At 53.8% G+C, this 14,383-nt stretch overlaps 1 protein-coding gene across 1 annotated transcript in view; it reads right to left on the bottom strand.

The window, feature by feature from the left end:
• Positions 1-759: 759 nt before the first annotated feature.
• Positions 760-14,383, bottom strand: part of UBE2O (ubiquitin conjugating enzyme E2 O) — a 71,501-nt gene continuing 57,877 nt past the window's right edge. Inside the window, exons 10-18 of the mRNA XM_054170703.1 lie at positions 14,189-14,343; positions 12,617-12,729; positions 11,443-11,568; positions 10,270-10,359; positions 7,321-7,978; positions 6,304-6,440; positions 4,965-5,168; positions 4,248-4,305; positions 760-1,832 (exon numbers count right to left, since the gene is read on the bottom strand). Coding sequence (XP_054026678.1) covers positions 1,087-1,832; positions 4,248-4,305; positions 4,965-5,168; positions 6,304-6,440; positions 7,321-7,978; positions 10,270-10,359; positions 11,443-11,568; positions 12,617-12,729; positions 14,189-14,343 — 2,287 coding nt within the window. The 3' untranslated portion in view covers positions 760-1,086. The remainder of the gene's footprint in view (positions 1,833-4,247; positions 4,306-4,964; positions 5,169-6,303; positions 6,441-7,320; positions 7,979-10,269; positions 10,360-11,442; positions 11,569-12,616; positions 12,730-14,188; positions 14,344-14,383) is intronic.

The raw sequence follows: 14,383 nt of genomic DNA, 5'->3' as shown, positions 1-14,383 counted from the left end.
CTAACTGCCGCTGCTACAAGAGGACCTTGTCAGGACATGGCAGTGCCTTGCCCTCGGGTGGCCCTGGCTCAAACAGCTCTGAAATGCCCATCTACAGCCCAGGGAGAGAGAAACAGCAGCTGTGCCAGGCTCACCACCAGACTTGCTGCTAGATCTACACCCCAAGACCCCTTGCTGCCACCTGCCCAGGTGAGGGAGGGATCCAGGTGAGGTGCAGTGCTGTGTGACAGCCCAGCAAGGCTGGGAACGAAGATGTGGATACCTCAAGTGAGGAGGGCAGAGCCCTCAATCCTGTGTACTCCTAGACAACAGGCATGTGTGGTGGGGAGAGGGAGGTTTGCCTTACTCTGGAGAAAGAGGTGAGGATGACTGAACTGCATCCAGAAGACTAGCCAGAAGTTGCAGAATTAGATGGAAACCCCACAGCACCACCAGAGCAGCACAAGTGCCAGAGCTGAGCTCTGGCTCTGCCTACCAAGTCCTGATCAGAAGAACTCCGTAGCTATCAGTGAACAACTAAGACTAGAGCAACTCCACGTGGTGTGGACAACTTCCATGCAAACACAACCCAATGTCTAAACACAATAAGCTGGGGCAGACTTCATAAAACCCATGGTAAGGCAGAGAAAAATGAAAGACTGGGAGGGCATTGCCCTTCGCTTCCAGACACTGCAGCGACCGCTTCTCCCGGCTTCAGCCCCACCAGAACTAACTCCTGGGGAGGTAGCGTTGGGTGGGAAGAGTCCTTGTGTGGAAAGGTGCCCCAAGATGAAAGTGCAGAGGGAATGTGGCTGCAAGACTGCTGCTGTGCAGGTCTCAAATCTTACCGTTGCAGGGTCAAACTGGCAAGAGGAGCACGTGACGTGGGACAGGGGGAAGGGAGAAGGGCTGGGGGCAAAGAGTTATTCATGCTGAGACAACCTTTCCTCGGAGGAGCGATCAGGCCTACTACCACCTTCTTTGGAACAAACCAAGCTGAGGAAGAAAAGCTGGAAGGAGAAGCTGGTTTCTGGTAACAGCGTTTGCCAATTTCCTTTCTGCTGCTTTCCCTTCTCCCCTGCACCTGCCTGTCCCTAACCCGACCATTTATTTGTCCTCTGTCCACTCTGGGATGTTGGCCCCTGCTAAGGCAGCCCGGTACTGCTGCAAGACACCACGGATGCTTTTGATGAACCCCTTGGAGAGGGGGAAGAGGGGGAACCCGATATCGGGGTAGCCGCTCTTCTCCGGGAGGAAGCTCCGGTAGCTCTTTCTCCTTTTCTTTGGTTTCACGCTGGGCTGCGAGGCAGAGTCCTGGGCAGCCTTCCCCTCGTCCGTTCGGTCTCTGGCCGGCTCTGAGCCCCTGGCCTGGCCTGTGCTCTCCGAGTCCGAGTGCTGCTGGGGCTCCCCAGCGCCGGCCACGGAGGAGGCGGCGGCGGCGCCGAGCTCCGCCTCGTCCGGCTCCTCCTTCCCGTCCGGCGCCGAGTCGGAGAGCTCCGCGGCCGCCCCCTGCTCCGCATTGTCCCCGGGGCTGTCGGCCAGGGCGCCGCAGGCGGAGAGCAGGGAGGCCGAATCCGCGCCGTTGGCCTGTTCGTGGCTGCGCTCCACCAGCTCGTTGGTCTCCAGCCAGGACTCGATGCGGGACACCAGGCGCCAGCCGTGGCAGCGGAAGTGCTCCCGGATCTCATGCTCGAAGACCTCCACCGGCCTGCGCAGCAGCTGCATCATGGACTGCACCACCCGGATCAGGGTCATCTCGTTGTAGCAGCGACTGTTCTCGTAGCCCTCCTGCAGGCCCCGGTCGCTGTCGAAGCCTGCCTCGTTGTAGTAGGGCTCGTTCACCAGGATGAGACCTGCCGGCACACGACACCAAGGGGTGACCAGGAGGAATCGTGGAATGGTCAGGGTTGGAAGGGACCTCAAGGATCAGGCAGTTCCAACCCCTCTGCCGTGGCCAGGGACACCTCATACTGCAGCAGGTTGCTCACAGCCACATCCAGCCTGGATGCAGAAACCTCCAGGCAAGAGGCTTCCACCACCTCCCTGGGCAACCTGTGCCAGTGTCTCACCACCCTCATGGGGAACAACTTCCTCCTGACATCCAATCTGAATCTGCCCATTTCTAGTTTTGCTCCATCCCCCCCAGTCCTATCACTCCCTGACACCCTGAAAAGTCCCTCCCCAGCATTCTTGTAGGCCCCCTTCAGATCCTGGAAGGCCACAACAAGGTCTCCTTGGAGCCTTCTCCTCCCCAGACTGAACAGCCCCAACTCTCTCAGTCTGTCTCCATAGCAGAGCAGCTGCAGCCCTCTGCTCATCCTCATGGCCCTTCTCTGGACACACTTCAGCACCTCCAGATCCTTCCTGTAACAGGGGGTCCAGAACTGTGCACAGTACTCCAGGTGGGATCTCACCAGAATGGAGTAGAGGAGCTGAACTGCGAATGGTCAGAGGCTGCCAGGCCCTGATTTCTGCCAAGTTGGTTGAGGTTGAAGTGTTCCACCAGCACTTTGCTGAGGGGACCCCAGCAATGCCTTGCTGAAGGGGTTCCCATCAGCTTCACTCATAACCACACAGCCACTGTCAGCTCAAGGCTGGCAGCAGAGGCTGCAGAAGGCACTGCAGGGAAGCCAAGCTCTGGCTTCAAGTGTGTTAGAACTAGGAACCTGCAAGATGCAGTGGACTGGTCTGGCAGGGGGAACACTCACGGGAATGGGTCAGTGGGCTGCTTCTAGGACAGGAGGCACCTAGGACATCACCAAGAGGGTCACTCAAGATCCTTGGGAGTTGGATTAGATGACCTTTGGAGGTGCCTTTCAACCCAGACCATTCTACGATTCCTTGGCTGGCAAGAACAGTCTCCCACAAGTGTGATGCAGAGGGCATGAACAAGAGGTCAAAAGGGCAGCAAGGGAAGGTTTCAAAGCTCCTTCTCCTTTCCCTTCCCGCCCCCCTCCTACCCAAAACCCTACAAACACACCCAAAACTTTGTTTGCCTTTTCTTCCCCTTTCATAAGCAGTTTCTTTTCCCTCCCTCTTAAACAGAACAAAGGCCAATCCTCAGCAAAAGGCTTTGAGCTGGCCAGGTCCTACCCTATCCAGCACAGTCCCATCAGGCAGTGCAGCTCTGAGACAGAGAACCCTGTGACAAGTCACCCATACCAAGCTTTCCCTCACTTGCTTCTGGTTTAAAGTAATTTTATGTATGTAGCAATGGCACTAACACTGCCAGGCTGCTGGCAGCCAGCCACAAGCTGCATTAGAGCTGGTGGAGGTGAGATCATGAGTCCCTGAAAGCCCAGGCAGGAGGGAGGGAAGGGGAGATTTTTCACTAGCACCAAGTTACTCCAGTAAAACATTTAGCATTTCCTTCTCTAAATTTGGAGGCTCATCCTTGTAAATGACAAAAGGCTTTTCTTGTGGTGCTCATCCACCAGGAAGAGACAAGGTGGACTGTGAGACTTCCAAGGAGTAGCAGCAGCTATCTGCAGGAACCCTTGCTCTGTGTCAAAGGTTTCTCAAGTCACATGCCTGCACAGAAAGCTGGCCTTGAGGAAGAGATTTGCTTTAGTCTGCCTGCCCTCAAACTAGATGTGGCAGGGCAAAGCCCTGTGGCAGGAAGCCCTGGGGCTGGTCTGGACACACCCTTGATTCTTCTCTGCTTCAGAAGGAGCACAAACACCACCATGGTGTGCAAAAATGTGCCCAGTGTAGGCTGGGCAGGTGACTCAGAGGGGATGAAAAACAGTCCTGAGAGTGAAGCCCAGTTTAGCAACTTCAACCAACTTTGGTAACTGGCTGAGGATGCAGGGCTTCACCTTTGTCAGCTCAGAATAACAAGCAGAACAGCTCTGTGCTCAGCTGCTGCAGTGAGAAGAAGGGAAGGCATTGTGTCAGAGAGCTGGGAGGCAGCCAAGAAGCAGAGCATGAGAAAAGCTTGCACCTGCTTGGACTGCTGAATGGGAGAGATAAGGACACTGCTTTGTCCAGCAAGGTGAGAGCACAAAGCAGCACTAACCCAGCTGGGGTGGCAGATCCCTGGAGGTTTTTAAGGCCAGACTGGATGGGGCTCTGAGCAACCTGATCCAGTGTGAGGTGTCCCTGCCTGAGGCAGGGGGGTTGGAACTGGATGATCCTTGAGGTCTCTTCCAACCCTGACAATTCTATCATTCTATGATCCCATTTGTGTGCTCCTCTCCAAGCCCCAAACCTGCATCCCCTCCTCTCTCTGCCTGTTCCTGTCCCACAGGCTCTGCAGGAACATTTACCTTGGATGGAGATGAGCACTTGAAGCAGGCTGGATTTACTGGTCCACCTTTCTGTTCCCTGAAACACACACACACACACACATGTATTAAAGGGCTGAAGCACAAACAGTTTGCTCTGTGAGAATGTTGGATGAAGCAAGGCCCCAGTTTCTCTGCATTCCTGTCCCTGGGGAACAAGGGACAAGCACATGCTGTGCTGGTGTCCCACTGCTCCAATCCATCTGTCTTTTTTCCCCCCCTGCCATCAGGCCAGTTCTGCCTGGAATGGTCTAGTTCTACACACCACTTCCAGCCCCTCCCCAGCTGCCTTCTTGATCTACCCTGCCCAATGCAGCATTTCCCTGGCTCTGCTTATTCCAAGTCTCCAGCTGGACTTGGTGCCACACTCATGAGTCTGGAAGTGTAGGGGCAGAGACCCAAATCAGAGGAGAAGCTCCCATGCTGGTGTTGCCATCTCTGCTCTGTCCAAGCATGACACAGCTCAGCTTGTCTGACCACAGGCTTCTCATCAAGGAAGGACAAGAGCCAAATATAGTCCCAGGAGAATCTAAACGCCACCAGTCACCTGCTCCAGACATCTAGAACAGACCCCAAAAGCCACATCCTCTCCAGCTCAAGCACCACCTGCGACCAGAAAGTCACCCAGGACTCAGCCTGGCAGGAAGAGGCTTGTTCCCAAAGCAGCCTGGCACCACCTGGGGCGGATGGAAGCCTTACCTTGCCTATCCACGTCCCCAGGAGGCTGACACAGACTTTGCCGTTGTCGTAGAGGTTGGGGTTCAGCCTCCCGCTGCACTGGGAGAGGTAGCGGAAGAGCGGCGGCACAGCAGGGTAGATGTTGGGGAGCTGGATGTCGAAGAGGAAGAGCCCATCCTCGTAGGGCGTGCGTGTGGGGCCTTTGATAAGTGCTGAGAAGAGATCCTGGGGGCAGAGGCAAGAAAAGCCAGGCACTGTGAAACCTCCTCCTGCCTCAGCAGGTTCTCTTTACACAAAGGGGCAGAGGGGACAGGGTTACATAGAATAAACCAGCTTGGAAGAGACCTTCAAGATCATCGCGTCCAACCCATCAACCAATCCAACACCACCCAAACAACTAACCCACGGCACCAAGCACCCCATCAAGTCTTCTCCTGAACACCTCCAATGATGGTGACTCCACCACCTCCCCAGGCAGCCCATTCCAATGGGCAATCACTCTCTCTGTATAGAACGTCTTCCTAACATCCAGCCTGAACCTCCCCTGGCGCAGCCTGAGACTGTGTCCTCTTGTTCTGGTACTGGCTGCCTGGGAGAAGAGACCAACATCCGCCTGTCTACAACCTCCCTTCAGGGAGTTGTAGACAGCAATAAGGTCACCCCTGAGTCTCCTCTTTTCCAGGCTAAGCAACCCCAGCTCCCTCAGCCTCTCCTCATAGGGCTTGTGTTCCAAACCCCTCACCAACTTTGTTGCTCTTCTCTGGACTCATTCCTGCAAGTCAACCTCCTTCCTAAACTGAGGGGCACCACAGCCCTTGCAAGAGTCAGCTCAAGCAACACAGAATCACCAAGGTTGGAGGAGACCTCAAAGATTGAGTCCAACCTGTCACCACTGACCTCATGACTAAACCACGGCACCAAGGGCCACATCCAATCCCCCCTTGAACACCTCCAGGGACGGTGACTCCACCACCTCCCTGGGCAGCACATTCCAATGGCAAACATCCCAGGGCACCTTCCCTTTACAAGTTGCACTGCTACCACAGCTTGAAGGCAGAGTGAACCTTTGGATCTGGGCAGCCAGCAACCCCCAAGCTGTTCACTGCTTACCCCAGCCCCTTGCTGGCTGCCCTCCTGCCTTTGCTGCTTGGTGAGACAGCCAAAGCACCCAAACCAGGCTTCCTGCACTCAAGAGCTCCCTGTTCCTTGCTACCTTGTCCCGGGGCAGGCTAAAGCAGCCCTTCACTGTAATTACAGCCATGCCCCACGTGCTGCACACATTCCTGAAGCTCTAATGCAAGGGATTAAGGCCAAGCAGGGGATTCCAGAGGCAGCCCAGCACTGACACCCAGGCACTTGCCATTCGATCCTCGAAGGTTTTAACCATGATGCCATCGGGCAGGGAGGTGGCCAGGAGAGCCATCTCCTTCCGCACAGTGCTGAAGAACTTCTTTGCTTCTGGGGGCTGGAATTCCATTTTCTTGAAGGCATGGGTATCTGTGGGGCAAGGAGGAGACCAGGATTAAAGCCTGCCTTTGGAAACTGCCAGAGGTTCCTTGTGGAGCCAGATCTAAACCTGGAATCTGGAAGAGAAGGGTTGACGCTGGTGCTGAGCCAGGAAGGCAGCCTGGAGATTGATTTTTCCCCACAAGCTGCACCTCCTGTTCTCATGGTCCCACAAAACACTGTCCCTGTGCCCCTCAAGGAGCCCCAGCCCACAGCTGGGACAATGATGCATCACACCAAAGTGGTGACACTTCCACTGCAAAACCTGAGCACAGCTCCCCACCTTGATTTCCACACACCTGCAGGCTCAGAACAGCTTGGCCACCTTTCCTTCCCAGGCCTGGCTCACCAAGCACCTTGGGCTCTGCTGTCACCAATGCTCCACACACAACCAGATGCTCTCTTTTATTTTTGGCTGGTGAACATTGGCACAAGTGAACAAGGACACTCACCCACTGAGGACACCCAGCACAAGAACACCAGCTGTTCCTGCTCTGCTGCTCTACCACAAGAGCCTGAACAAACCCTGGAGCTTTCAAGAATCAATCTGCCATGGGAAGCAACTCATCTCCACAGCCCTCCCAAGTCAGTTGCCAACATGGACAAAGAAGCTGCCCAAATTCTGTGGCTTCAGAAGCTGTGGTAGTGGCCCAGCGATGCCGTCCAAAAGCCAGGTTTCAGTCCCACAACAGACTGTGCTGTAGAAGTTGTCTTAATTCCTCCTCCCCAGGTTAATGTGCTGTGCAAAGGACTAGGAAGGAGGAGAGGACACTCCTTCCAAAAGGCCTACAAGGGAAGCTTGTGGAGAAAGAAACGCTGCAGGACAGCAGTGAAGGACACAGCAGCCTACACTGGACTGAAGGACACTCACCTGGAGCATACTCCAGCACGGAGAAGACTTCTCCCTTGGCACTGGTGAAGGTGACCCCAGGCTTGCCTCCACTCTGCTGGCAGAGCACTGGTGTCTCACTGGGCCACTCTGACTTCACTGGGGTCTGTGCCTCTGATTTTTCCTCTTTCTTCTCTGTCTCCACCATGGCTTCCATCTTTTCCTCCTCTGCAATAGCCACATTATCCAAGGTCTTCTTCAGATTTTCCTGCAGCTTTTTAATGTCATCCAAGAACTTCTTCTCCCGAGTGGGTTTTTCCAGCTCCACAGTTGGAGAGGTGGGAGAGCCAGTCAGCAGCTGCTCCACAGTCATGTTTTTCAGGCTTTCCAGGATCTTGATGGCCTCCTTCAGTTCCCGGAAGCTCTTTGGGGCTCCGTCCTTGCCAGCTTTCTCCGCGGCAAGATCCACAACTGCCATAGCCACGGCGCCCTGGACTTGCTCCTCTACTTTTTTTACCTCCTCTGCTGCTGGCTCTTCAGGCTCCAGCTCCTCAATTTTGGGGTGGTCATCTTCCATGAGGCCATTGTCTGTCTCCCAGCTGTCGCTTTCATCCTCCCACTCTGAGGATGCTCCGCTGGTGCTGCCGTCCACGGAATCGTAGTCTGACTCCTCGATTTCTGACTCAATGTTGTACAAGTGCTAGAGGAGAGCAGAGTCACAAAGACACCACAGCAGTTAGGCTGAAGCACAGTTTTAGTTTGTATGTTGTGTTTGGGGTTTTTCCCCCCCCCCCATGCAGACAATCCCCAGGAAAAGGAAGTTCCCAGCTAGAATTTGTTGGGCTGTTTCAAGCCCTTCCACCCGGTACAGGGTGGATTGTTTGACCCAGAGAATGTGCTCATCGATGAGCAGCACAGAATATGGATCAGCTGGGCACCTCTATCCTATACTTTTCAAAGCAGGAGCAAATCCTAGGTGGGATCCAGCCACCAAGAAGTGCACACAGGCACCAAACAGCCCCAGGGTTTCTGAATGCAGAGCTAGCTCAGAAGGTGTTGGGTATCTCGAGTGGAGTTAGTATTTCTGGTCCTGCTTCTGCACCAGCAGCTGTGGTGGCCCAGAGCTCTGGTTTGGCTGCCTCCACATTGCATCCTACCACAGAGACAATGCTGGAACCAGGCAAACATTCCCATACCAGCTTTCTTCTTCTGTGGCACACACCACTTGCTGTCAGAGCCTTGCTAGGCTGCTTTAGCTCTTGTGTGTCAGTGCTGCTTAAAATTCAGCTGGGACAATGAAGCCAAACCCAAGCTGCTGAATAAGCCCTTATATAAAACCTTCCCTTTCCCCTCACTACTGGAAGCTGAACCCATCCACACACCACCCAGCCTCACATCTTATCATCCTGCTTCTGCACAAGCTAGTATGAGCCCCAACACAGCAGCAGGGGAGCAACAACAACGTTACAGAGCTGTGTTAGGAGCTACAAGGTGAAGCACTTTATCTGCAGGTTTCTGACACTTGAATGACAGCCCAAGAATCCTCTTAATCTTGCAAGATATGACCCCAGAGGCTAGAGCACATGGGCACTGCCTCAGCTTGTCAAAGCCCTGAACTGAACCCAGCACTGGTTAGCCAGTTCTGTGCCACCCAGAGCCAGGCAGCCAAGCAGAGGTTAGCTGGGTTCAACAGCAGTGACTGCAGGCAGGCAGAGCCATCAAAACTCGCTGCCCTCCAAAGCTAATCCCAATCCCAGCTGGAAAGTTAATTAGCCAGTTATGCCATCTTTATTTTTAGAGCCGAGAAAAAACACCCAGACAGCTTGTCTCTGGGCACATGGACAGGCATTGATAAATCACAGTTTTGCCAACTGATAACTCATGCTTCCTGACATTTCCCCAGCTCCCATCATTAGGCAGAGGAGCGGAATCGAAGGCCCCGGCGTGACACGGCAGGAGGCGCCGCAGCGCCCCGGCACCGCAGCGCCCCGGCACCGCCGCCTGTGAGCAGCCCTTTGTGGAGCACACAGCAGACCTCTGATTGTGCCTCTGTGACGACAGGGGGAAGGGAGACAGCAGCCTGCTTTGTGAGGCTCTAGCCCACTGCCATAGTGCAGGCATTGACTGTTCTACTGTAATTAATGCAGAGCTGCTGGCTTGAAAAAGAAATCTTGATGGGAGTAGTTTCTGCTCGCAGAGGCATCTCTGCTGTGGTGCTCTCTGCCTCCGTGATGGAGATGGGACCCTACAGAAGCAGGTCTTCTCTGATCTTTGTGCTGTCTGCCTTAATTTGAGGCAACAAGGAGAGGAGGCACGGGATGAAGCTGTATGTGGAGCAGTGAATAAGGTTACAAGACAGTACAGTAAAAACAGCAGTGCAGAAGACAAAGCAAGGGGCTCCAGTGGATCAGCAGCATGGCTATGGCTGCGTTTTTAAGCTTGCTCTCAACCCTTTTCTGTCTCTGCTCTGGAAGCTGTTTGGGTCTGATCTCCAGGCTAACTAAGGTGACAATTTGTGGCTGTAGTCCAGCTTCTGGAGGAGCTTCTTTGGCCAGCACTATGGTGCCATTCCACAAGCAAGACGGAACAAACCACAGTGTTTCAGCGGTGCCTCAGTTGGGCAACGTAGTGAGCTCCTGCTCAAGTCAGAATTGATGATCCCCTCTGCAGCACAGCAGGTGCTGGAGGCCAGGCACTGGGATGGGGTCAGAACATGCAGAGTAGTGTGTGAGAGGAGCAGCAGTCTGCCCATACCTCCCTGCTCTCTGTGTTGTAGAGCAGTGATGACCAGTTAGCTGCCCAGTTCTCCTGACAAAGGGAGGATTTCTTGTGCTGACATACAGGGGAAGCCCCCCGGTGACACGGGGAGGCAGCAGTAAGTGGAGCAAGGTTCCCTCACTCAGGGGATCTCTCTGCACCCAAAATGTAAAGACAAGACTTTTCACTCAGCTAAGAATCACAGGGCTATCGTGAGCTGGAACAGGACCTCACCTGAGGCAGGATGATAGTCTTGGTGTTATCAGCCCACACCACCTCCACTTTGCTGCTGACATCCACTCGAGCCACCTGTCCCACCGACGGCTGCAGAAACAAGAGAGCAGCTTGTCAGTCCTCCTTCCTTCCCAGGCACTTCAGTGCACAGCCAGGAAGGTTTGGAGAAGCAGACACTCCTCAGGCTAGAGACCCACCTAAAGCAATGCCTGCAGCACAAGAGACAGGAGCTTTGAGGTCCCATGGCAAGGGGGAGAAGAATCCTGCACAGAAATCCCACAATACTGCCATGGGGATGGGAAAAAGTCCACCCCTGGAAGAGGAGAGGACCAGGAAGGCTGGGCTGGCAGCAGATCCTGACTTCTCATCAGGATGGAGGCCACTGCAGGGCTGTGGCCTTTCCGCAGGCAGCAGGGCTGGGGCTGTGCCAGTGCCAGGGAGGGGACAGCACTGTCCCCGGAATGGGGGTGCCCTCTAGTGGGGTGCCACCGGCTGGCCCTGTGCTCCCACACCCAGCATCAGAGGCTGCAGGCGTGACCAGACAAGCCACAGCTGGCACAGGGTGTGCAGGTGAGTAGCACCTTCCACTGGAGGAAGGTTATTCAGGCCAGCTGGGCAAGCTGGGATGTGTTTCCTGCTGCTGAAACTGGAGCCACACTGCACCTTCTTAACCCTTCTTAGGGCAGCAGGCTCAGGAACTGGTGGTGTTTTCCTGAACAGTAAGAAAACCTAACAAAGAATGCATCCTCTGCACTTTGCTCCCTCTTCCCCCCCAGCTCAACAAAATTAACACATAGAGAACAACTCAGATGGGAACCAGAATCCCAGTCCTCTGTTGCCAAGTGACACTGGTTTCATGACAAATCCACCTTCACTCTTGCTCAGGAGAGCACAAAATCTCCTCCTATTAGAAGCTACTCTGAAATCCTAAGCCCTCAGGCATGTGTTTGATTCTTGTCTCAGCAGGGTTCTTGCTCTGCCACAGAGGCTGTCACCAAGGTCCCAAGATTTCAAGGTTACGACTCCATCAGACTCGGAGTCGATGGCAGCAGAGGACACCGACACAGCCATAGGAAGCTAGGGAGTTTAGGCTGCCCACGAGGTGCTAAGTGACTCTTCCAAGTGTCTGCACTAAGACCTGCTGACAGTCACACATCTGTGCCCAGAACCCACCTCGTCCTCCTTCGCTGCGGCTCCGTCCGAGTTGCCGATGCGAATGACGATGTCGGTGGTGCGGAAGCGGAAGTCAGGGTGATCAGCAATGTCATAGACACTCACATCCTCCTCCTCCCCGATCAGCTGCAGAGACACAACCAGCACACCTCAGCCCCAGCATGCTGCTCCCAACTCCAGAGCACACCCCCAACACTTGCAAGGGCTTCGTCTTATATCCTGTCACTGTTCAGTTGCTCCAGCAGCAGGGAGCTGCTAATGTCCCTTTTGGTCACCTCCTCCTCCTGTAGCACATCAATCAAGGCACAACAAGGAGAGGAAGCAGATACTGTGTCTCATCTGCTCACCCTCACCTTCACTTCAGGTTCCACCTCACTGTGATCATGAGACATGCAAGAAAAAAACCCTTCTTATTCCCTTCTGCACAGCCAGATTCCTCACAGCAGTTCTCTAAGGCCCAAAGGGTTAGAGTTGATTTTTGAAAGGAAGTGTTTGACCAGAAACTTGTCAGCTAATGGCAAACATCTTTCCTTTGATTTCTCCTGGAAGAGCAGCTCTAGGAGCCCACAGATAATGAGAGGTGGGCACAGTGGAGGGCACAACTCCAGGCCAGGTTGCTGAGTGTAAAGGGCCATGCTCAGTTAGCACAGTGTGGTCTCCCATCCTGAGGCAGAAAGCAGCACACCAGATGTGTGCCTTATGTTCCCCTCTCAGCTCCAACTCAACCATAGTCTCTCAAGGCTCTGCAAAATACAAAGCCCCAGGAAAATGTTACTAGGCTGACTGTGCAGAGAAAGGCAGGACAACATGCAGCAGCCTGATTCTCTTTCCAAGAGCCAGCAAAGACATGGGAAGGAAAAATTCTTATGGTGAACTGAAAGCACCACTGTCTGTGACAACTTCAGCAGACCATTCACATCAGAGCCTGATGTTGACTGTGAGATGTAAACCTCTGCTTGGTCTTGACTGCCTTGCAGGCATCTATAAATATGAAGTGACACCACCTCCAGCTAAGCCTCCCAGGCCCAAAAGCACATTGCTGTTCCCATCCTCAAGGACAAACTCTGCTGCAGAGCCGACTCCCAGGTTTAGTTGTGTTTGTCTGTGAAGCTCCTGCTGCTTTGTGGCTGCAGTCCCTTAGCTGGTTCCAACAGGCACTGGCTCCTGCACTAACCTCCACATCATCTCCACTGGATTTCAGCTTGAACCACTTCACCACGCAGGTACGGCCAATATGGTCCCCAGACTGCACGACTCCATACAACCCAGGGTCCTGGGAGCTCTGAGCTTTTGGTGGTAGGGAAGAACATAGACAGGTTAAGTGGAACAGCACAGACATGGCACACTGAGGCTGTCAGCTCCTAAGTTCTCATGGCTGAAACCTTCCATTTGTCAATGGCAGGAGGGAAAACAGTGCCTCCCACACAGTCAGAGCTGTGCTCCGCTAAGGAGGTGCATTTTAATGGGACACAGAGTGATGACAGACTGAACACATTCACTTTGGGATCACTTTTGAGCTCTATCACTGTTGTAGCCTTCTCCTACACATCAGCAAGAGCATAGACACTGTCACCTGCTCTGCCCTCCACACCAAGACTGTCAAGAGTTTCTGGTCAGGCTGGCCAAGAGCTCCCCGAGAGCAGCCTGGGCTGCCAAGCTCTCCCCCTAGAAATGTGCCACCCACAACAGTTTTGCTCCTCTGGAAAAATGGACTGGACAACAAAGGTGGAAGGCAGGCAGGATCCATGTGTGTGTGCATACATCAGGGACCAGGAGCAAAGCTGAGCCTGGCCCTCCCCTCTAGGCCTGGGCTGCAGTCCAGCACACTGCTATCCAGACATCCTTCAGATTTATTTCTGGCAAGGATCCTGGCATGCTTAGAAGGGGGACAGAGGAACTGCAGGGATCCCAGACTGCTTGGAGAGTATGTTTGGCAGAGAGGAATACCGATTCCCAGAGGCCAAGCCAGAATGGCAGAGCTGGAGCTGATGGGTAAGTTTAGTTTCCACAGACTGTCTAACCCACAAGACCAGCTGGACTACTACCCATCAGAAATGGCCACACAAAACAGCATCTTTGGTTGGGAAATCAGCTTCCCCTCTTCCCAGCCTGATGACATCCTGTGCTCTCCACTGCTGAGGGTCAAGCCCTGCTAGAAAAGGAGCTGAGAGCCAGATGGTGTGGCATCAATATTTCATATCCAAGAGCTGTACATCTCCTTGAACTCATACTGTGACCCTCAGTAGTGTCACCAATTGGTTTGAGGGGAAAATACCAAACCAACAACAAAGGATGCAAGAAGATGCCTCTGGATCCCAAGACTAAGAAAAAAAATCATCATGACAGACAGGCCACAGAGAGAAAGCAGCCTGAGGAGAGCTGGTCATTTCTCCCCTCATTCTGCAAGAGCTCAGAGTTGTTTGCCCTTTCAAGGAGGAGCTAAGCCACCTCTACTCTGCAGAAACACAGATTTCTAGCTTTGCTCCTTGCTTTTTGTCCTTTCCACATCTTGCCTGTTGTCATAGCTCAGCTATGGTATTTGACTGTTGTCCCTCTGCTGCCATCCCTGCTAAGCCAGCTCACCACTGTGTGGCCTGTTACGCTCTCGTGCCTACCTCAGGTGAGGAGCACTAGCAGCTACCTTAAGCAGGGCTACAACATGCATTAGGAGATCCAGCTCAATGAGTACTTTGCAAGCAAGAGCAGGTTTACTCCCTGAAGAGAGCATTGTTTTGACACCCAATACCTCTTTTGTCCACCACAAAGTCCCCAGGGCAGAACTCGTTGTTGTCCAGATGATGGACGGGAATCAGCTCGTTGGAGCGGATGTTGGTCTCCACGGTGCCATCCTGCCACATCACATCAGCTGAAGTCATGGTGGTCACCACTTCCACAGCAACCCTGGGAACACAGAAAAGCAGGGAGCTACCAGAGGGAAGGT

Source organism: Dryobates pubescens, chromosome 20 (genome assembly GCF_014839835.1).
Source record: "Dryobates pubescens isolate bDryPub1 chromosome 20, bDryPub1.pri, whole genome shotgun sequence".
In the NCBI taxonomy this organism is placed as follows: domain Eukaryota; kingdom Metazoa; phylum Chordata; class Aves; order Piciformes; family Picidae; genus Dryobates; species Dryobates pubescens.
The sequence above is the reverse complement of the archived record's forward strand: the minus strand, read 5'-3'. Positions and strand labels throughout refer to the sequence as shown.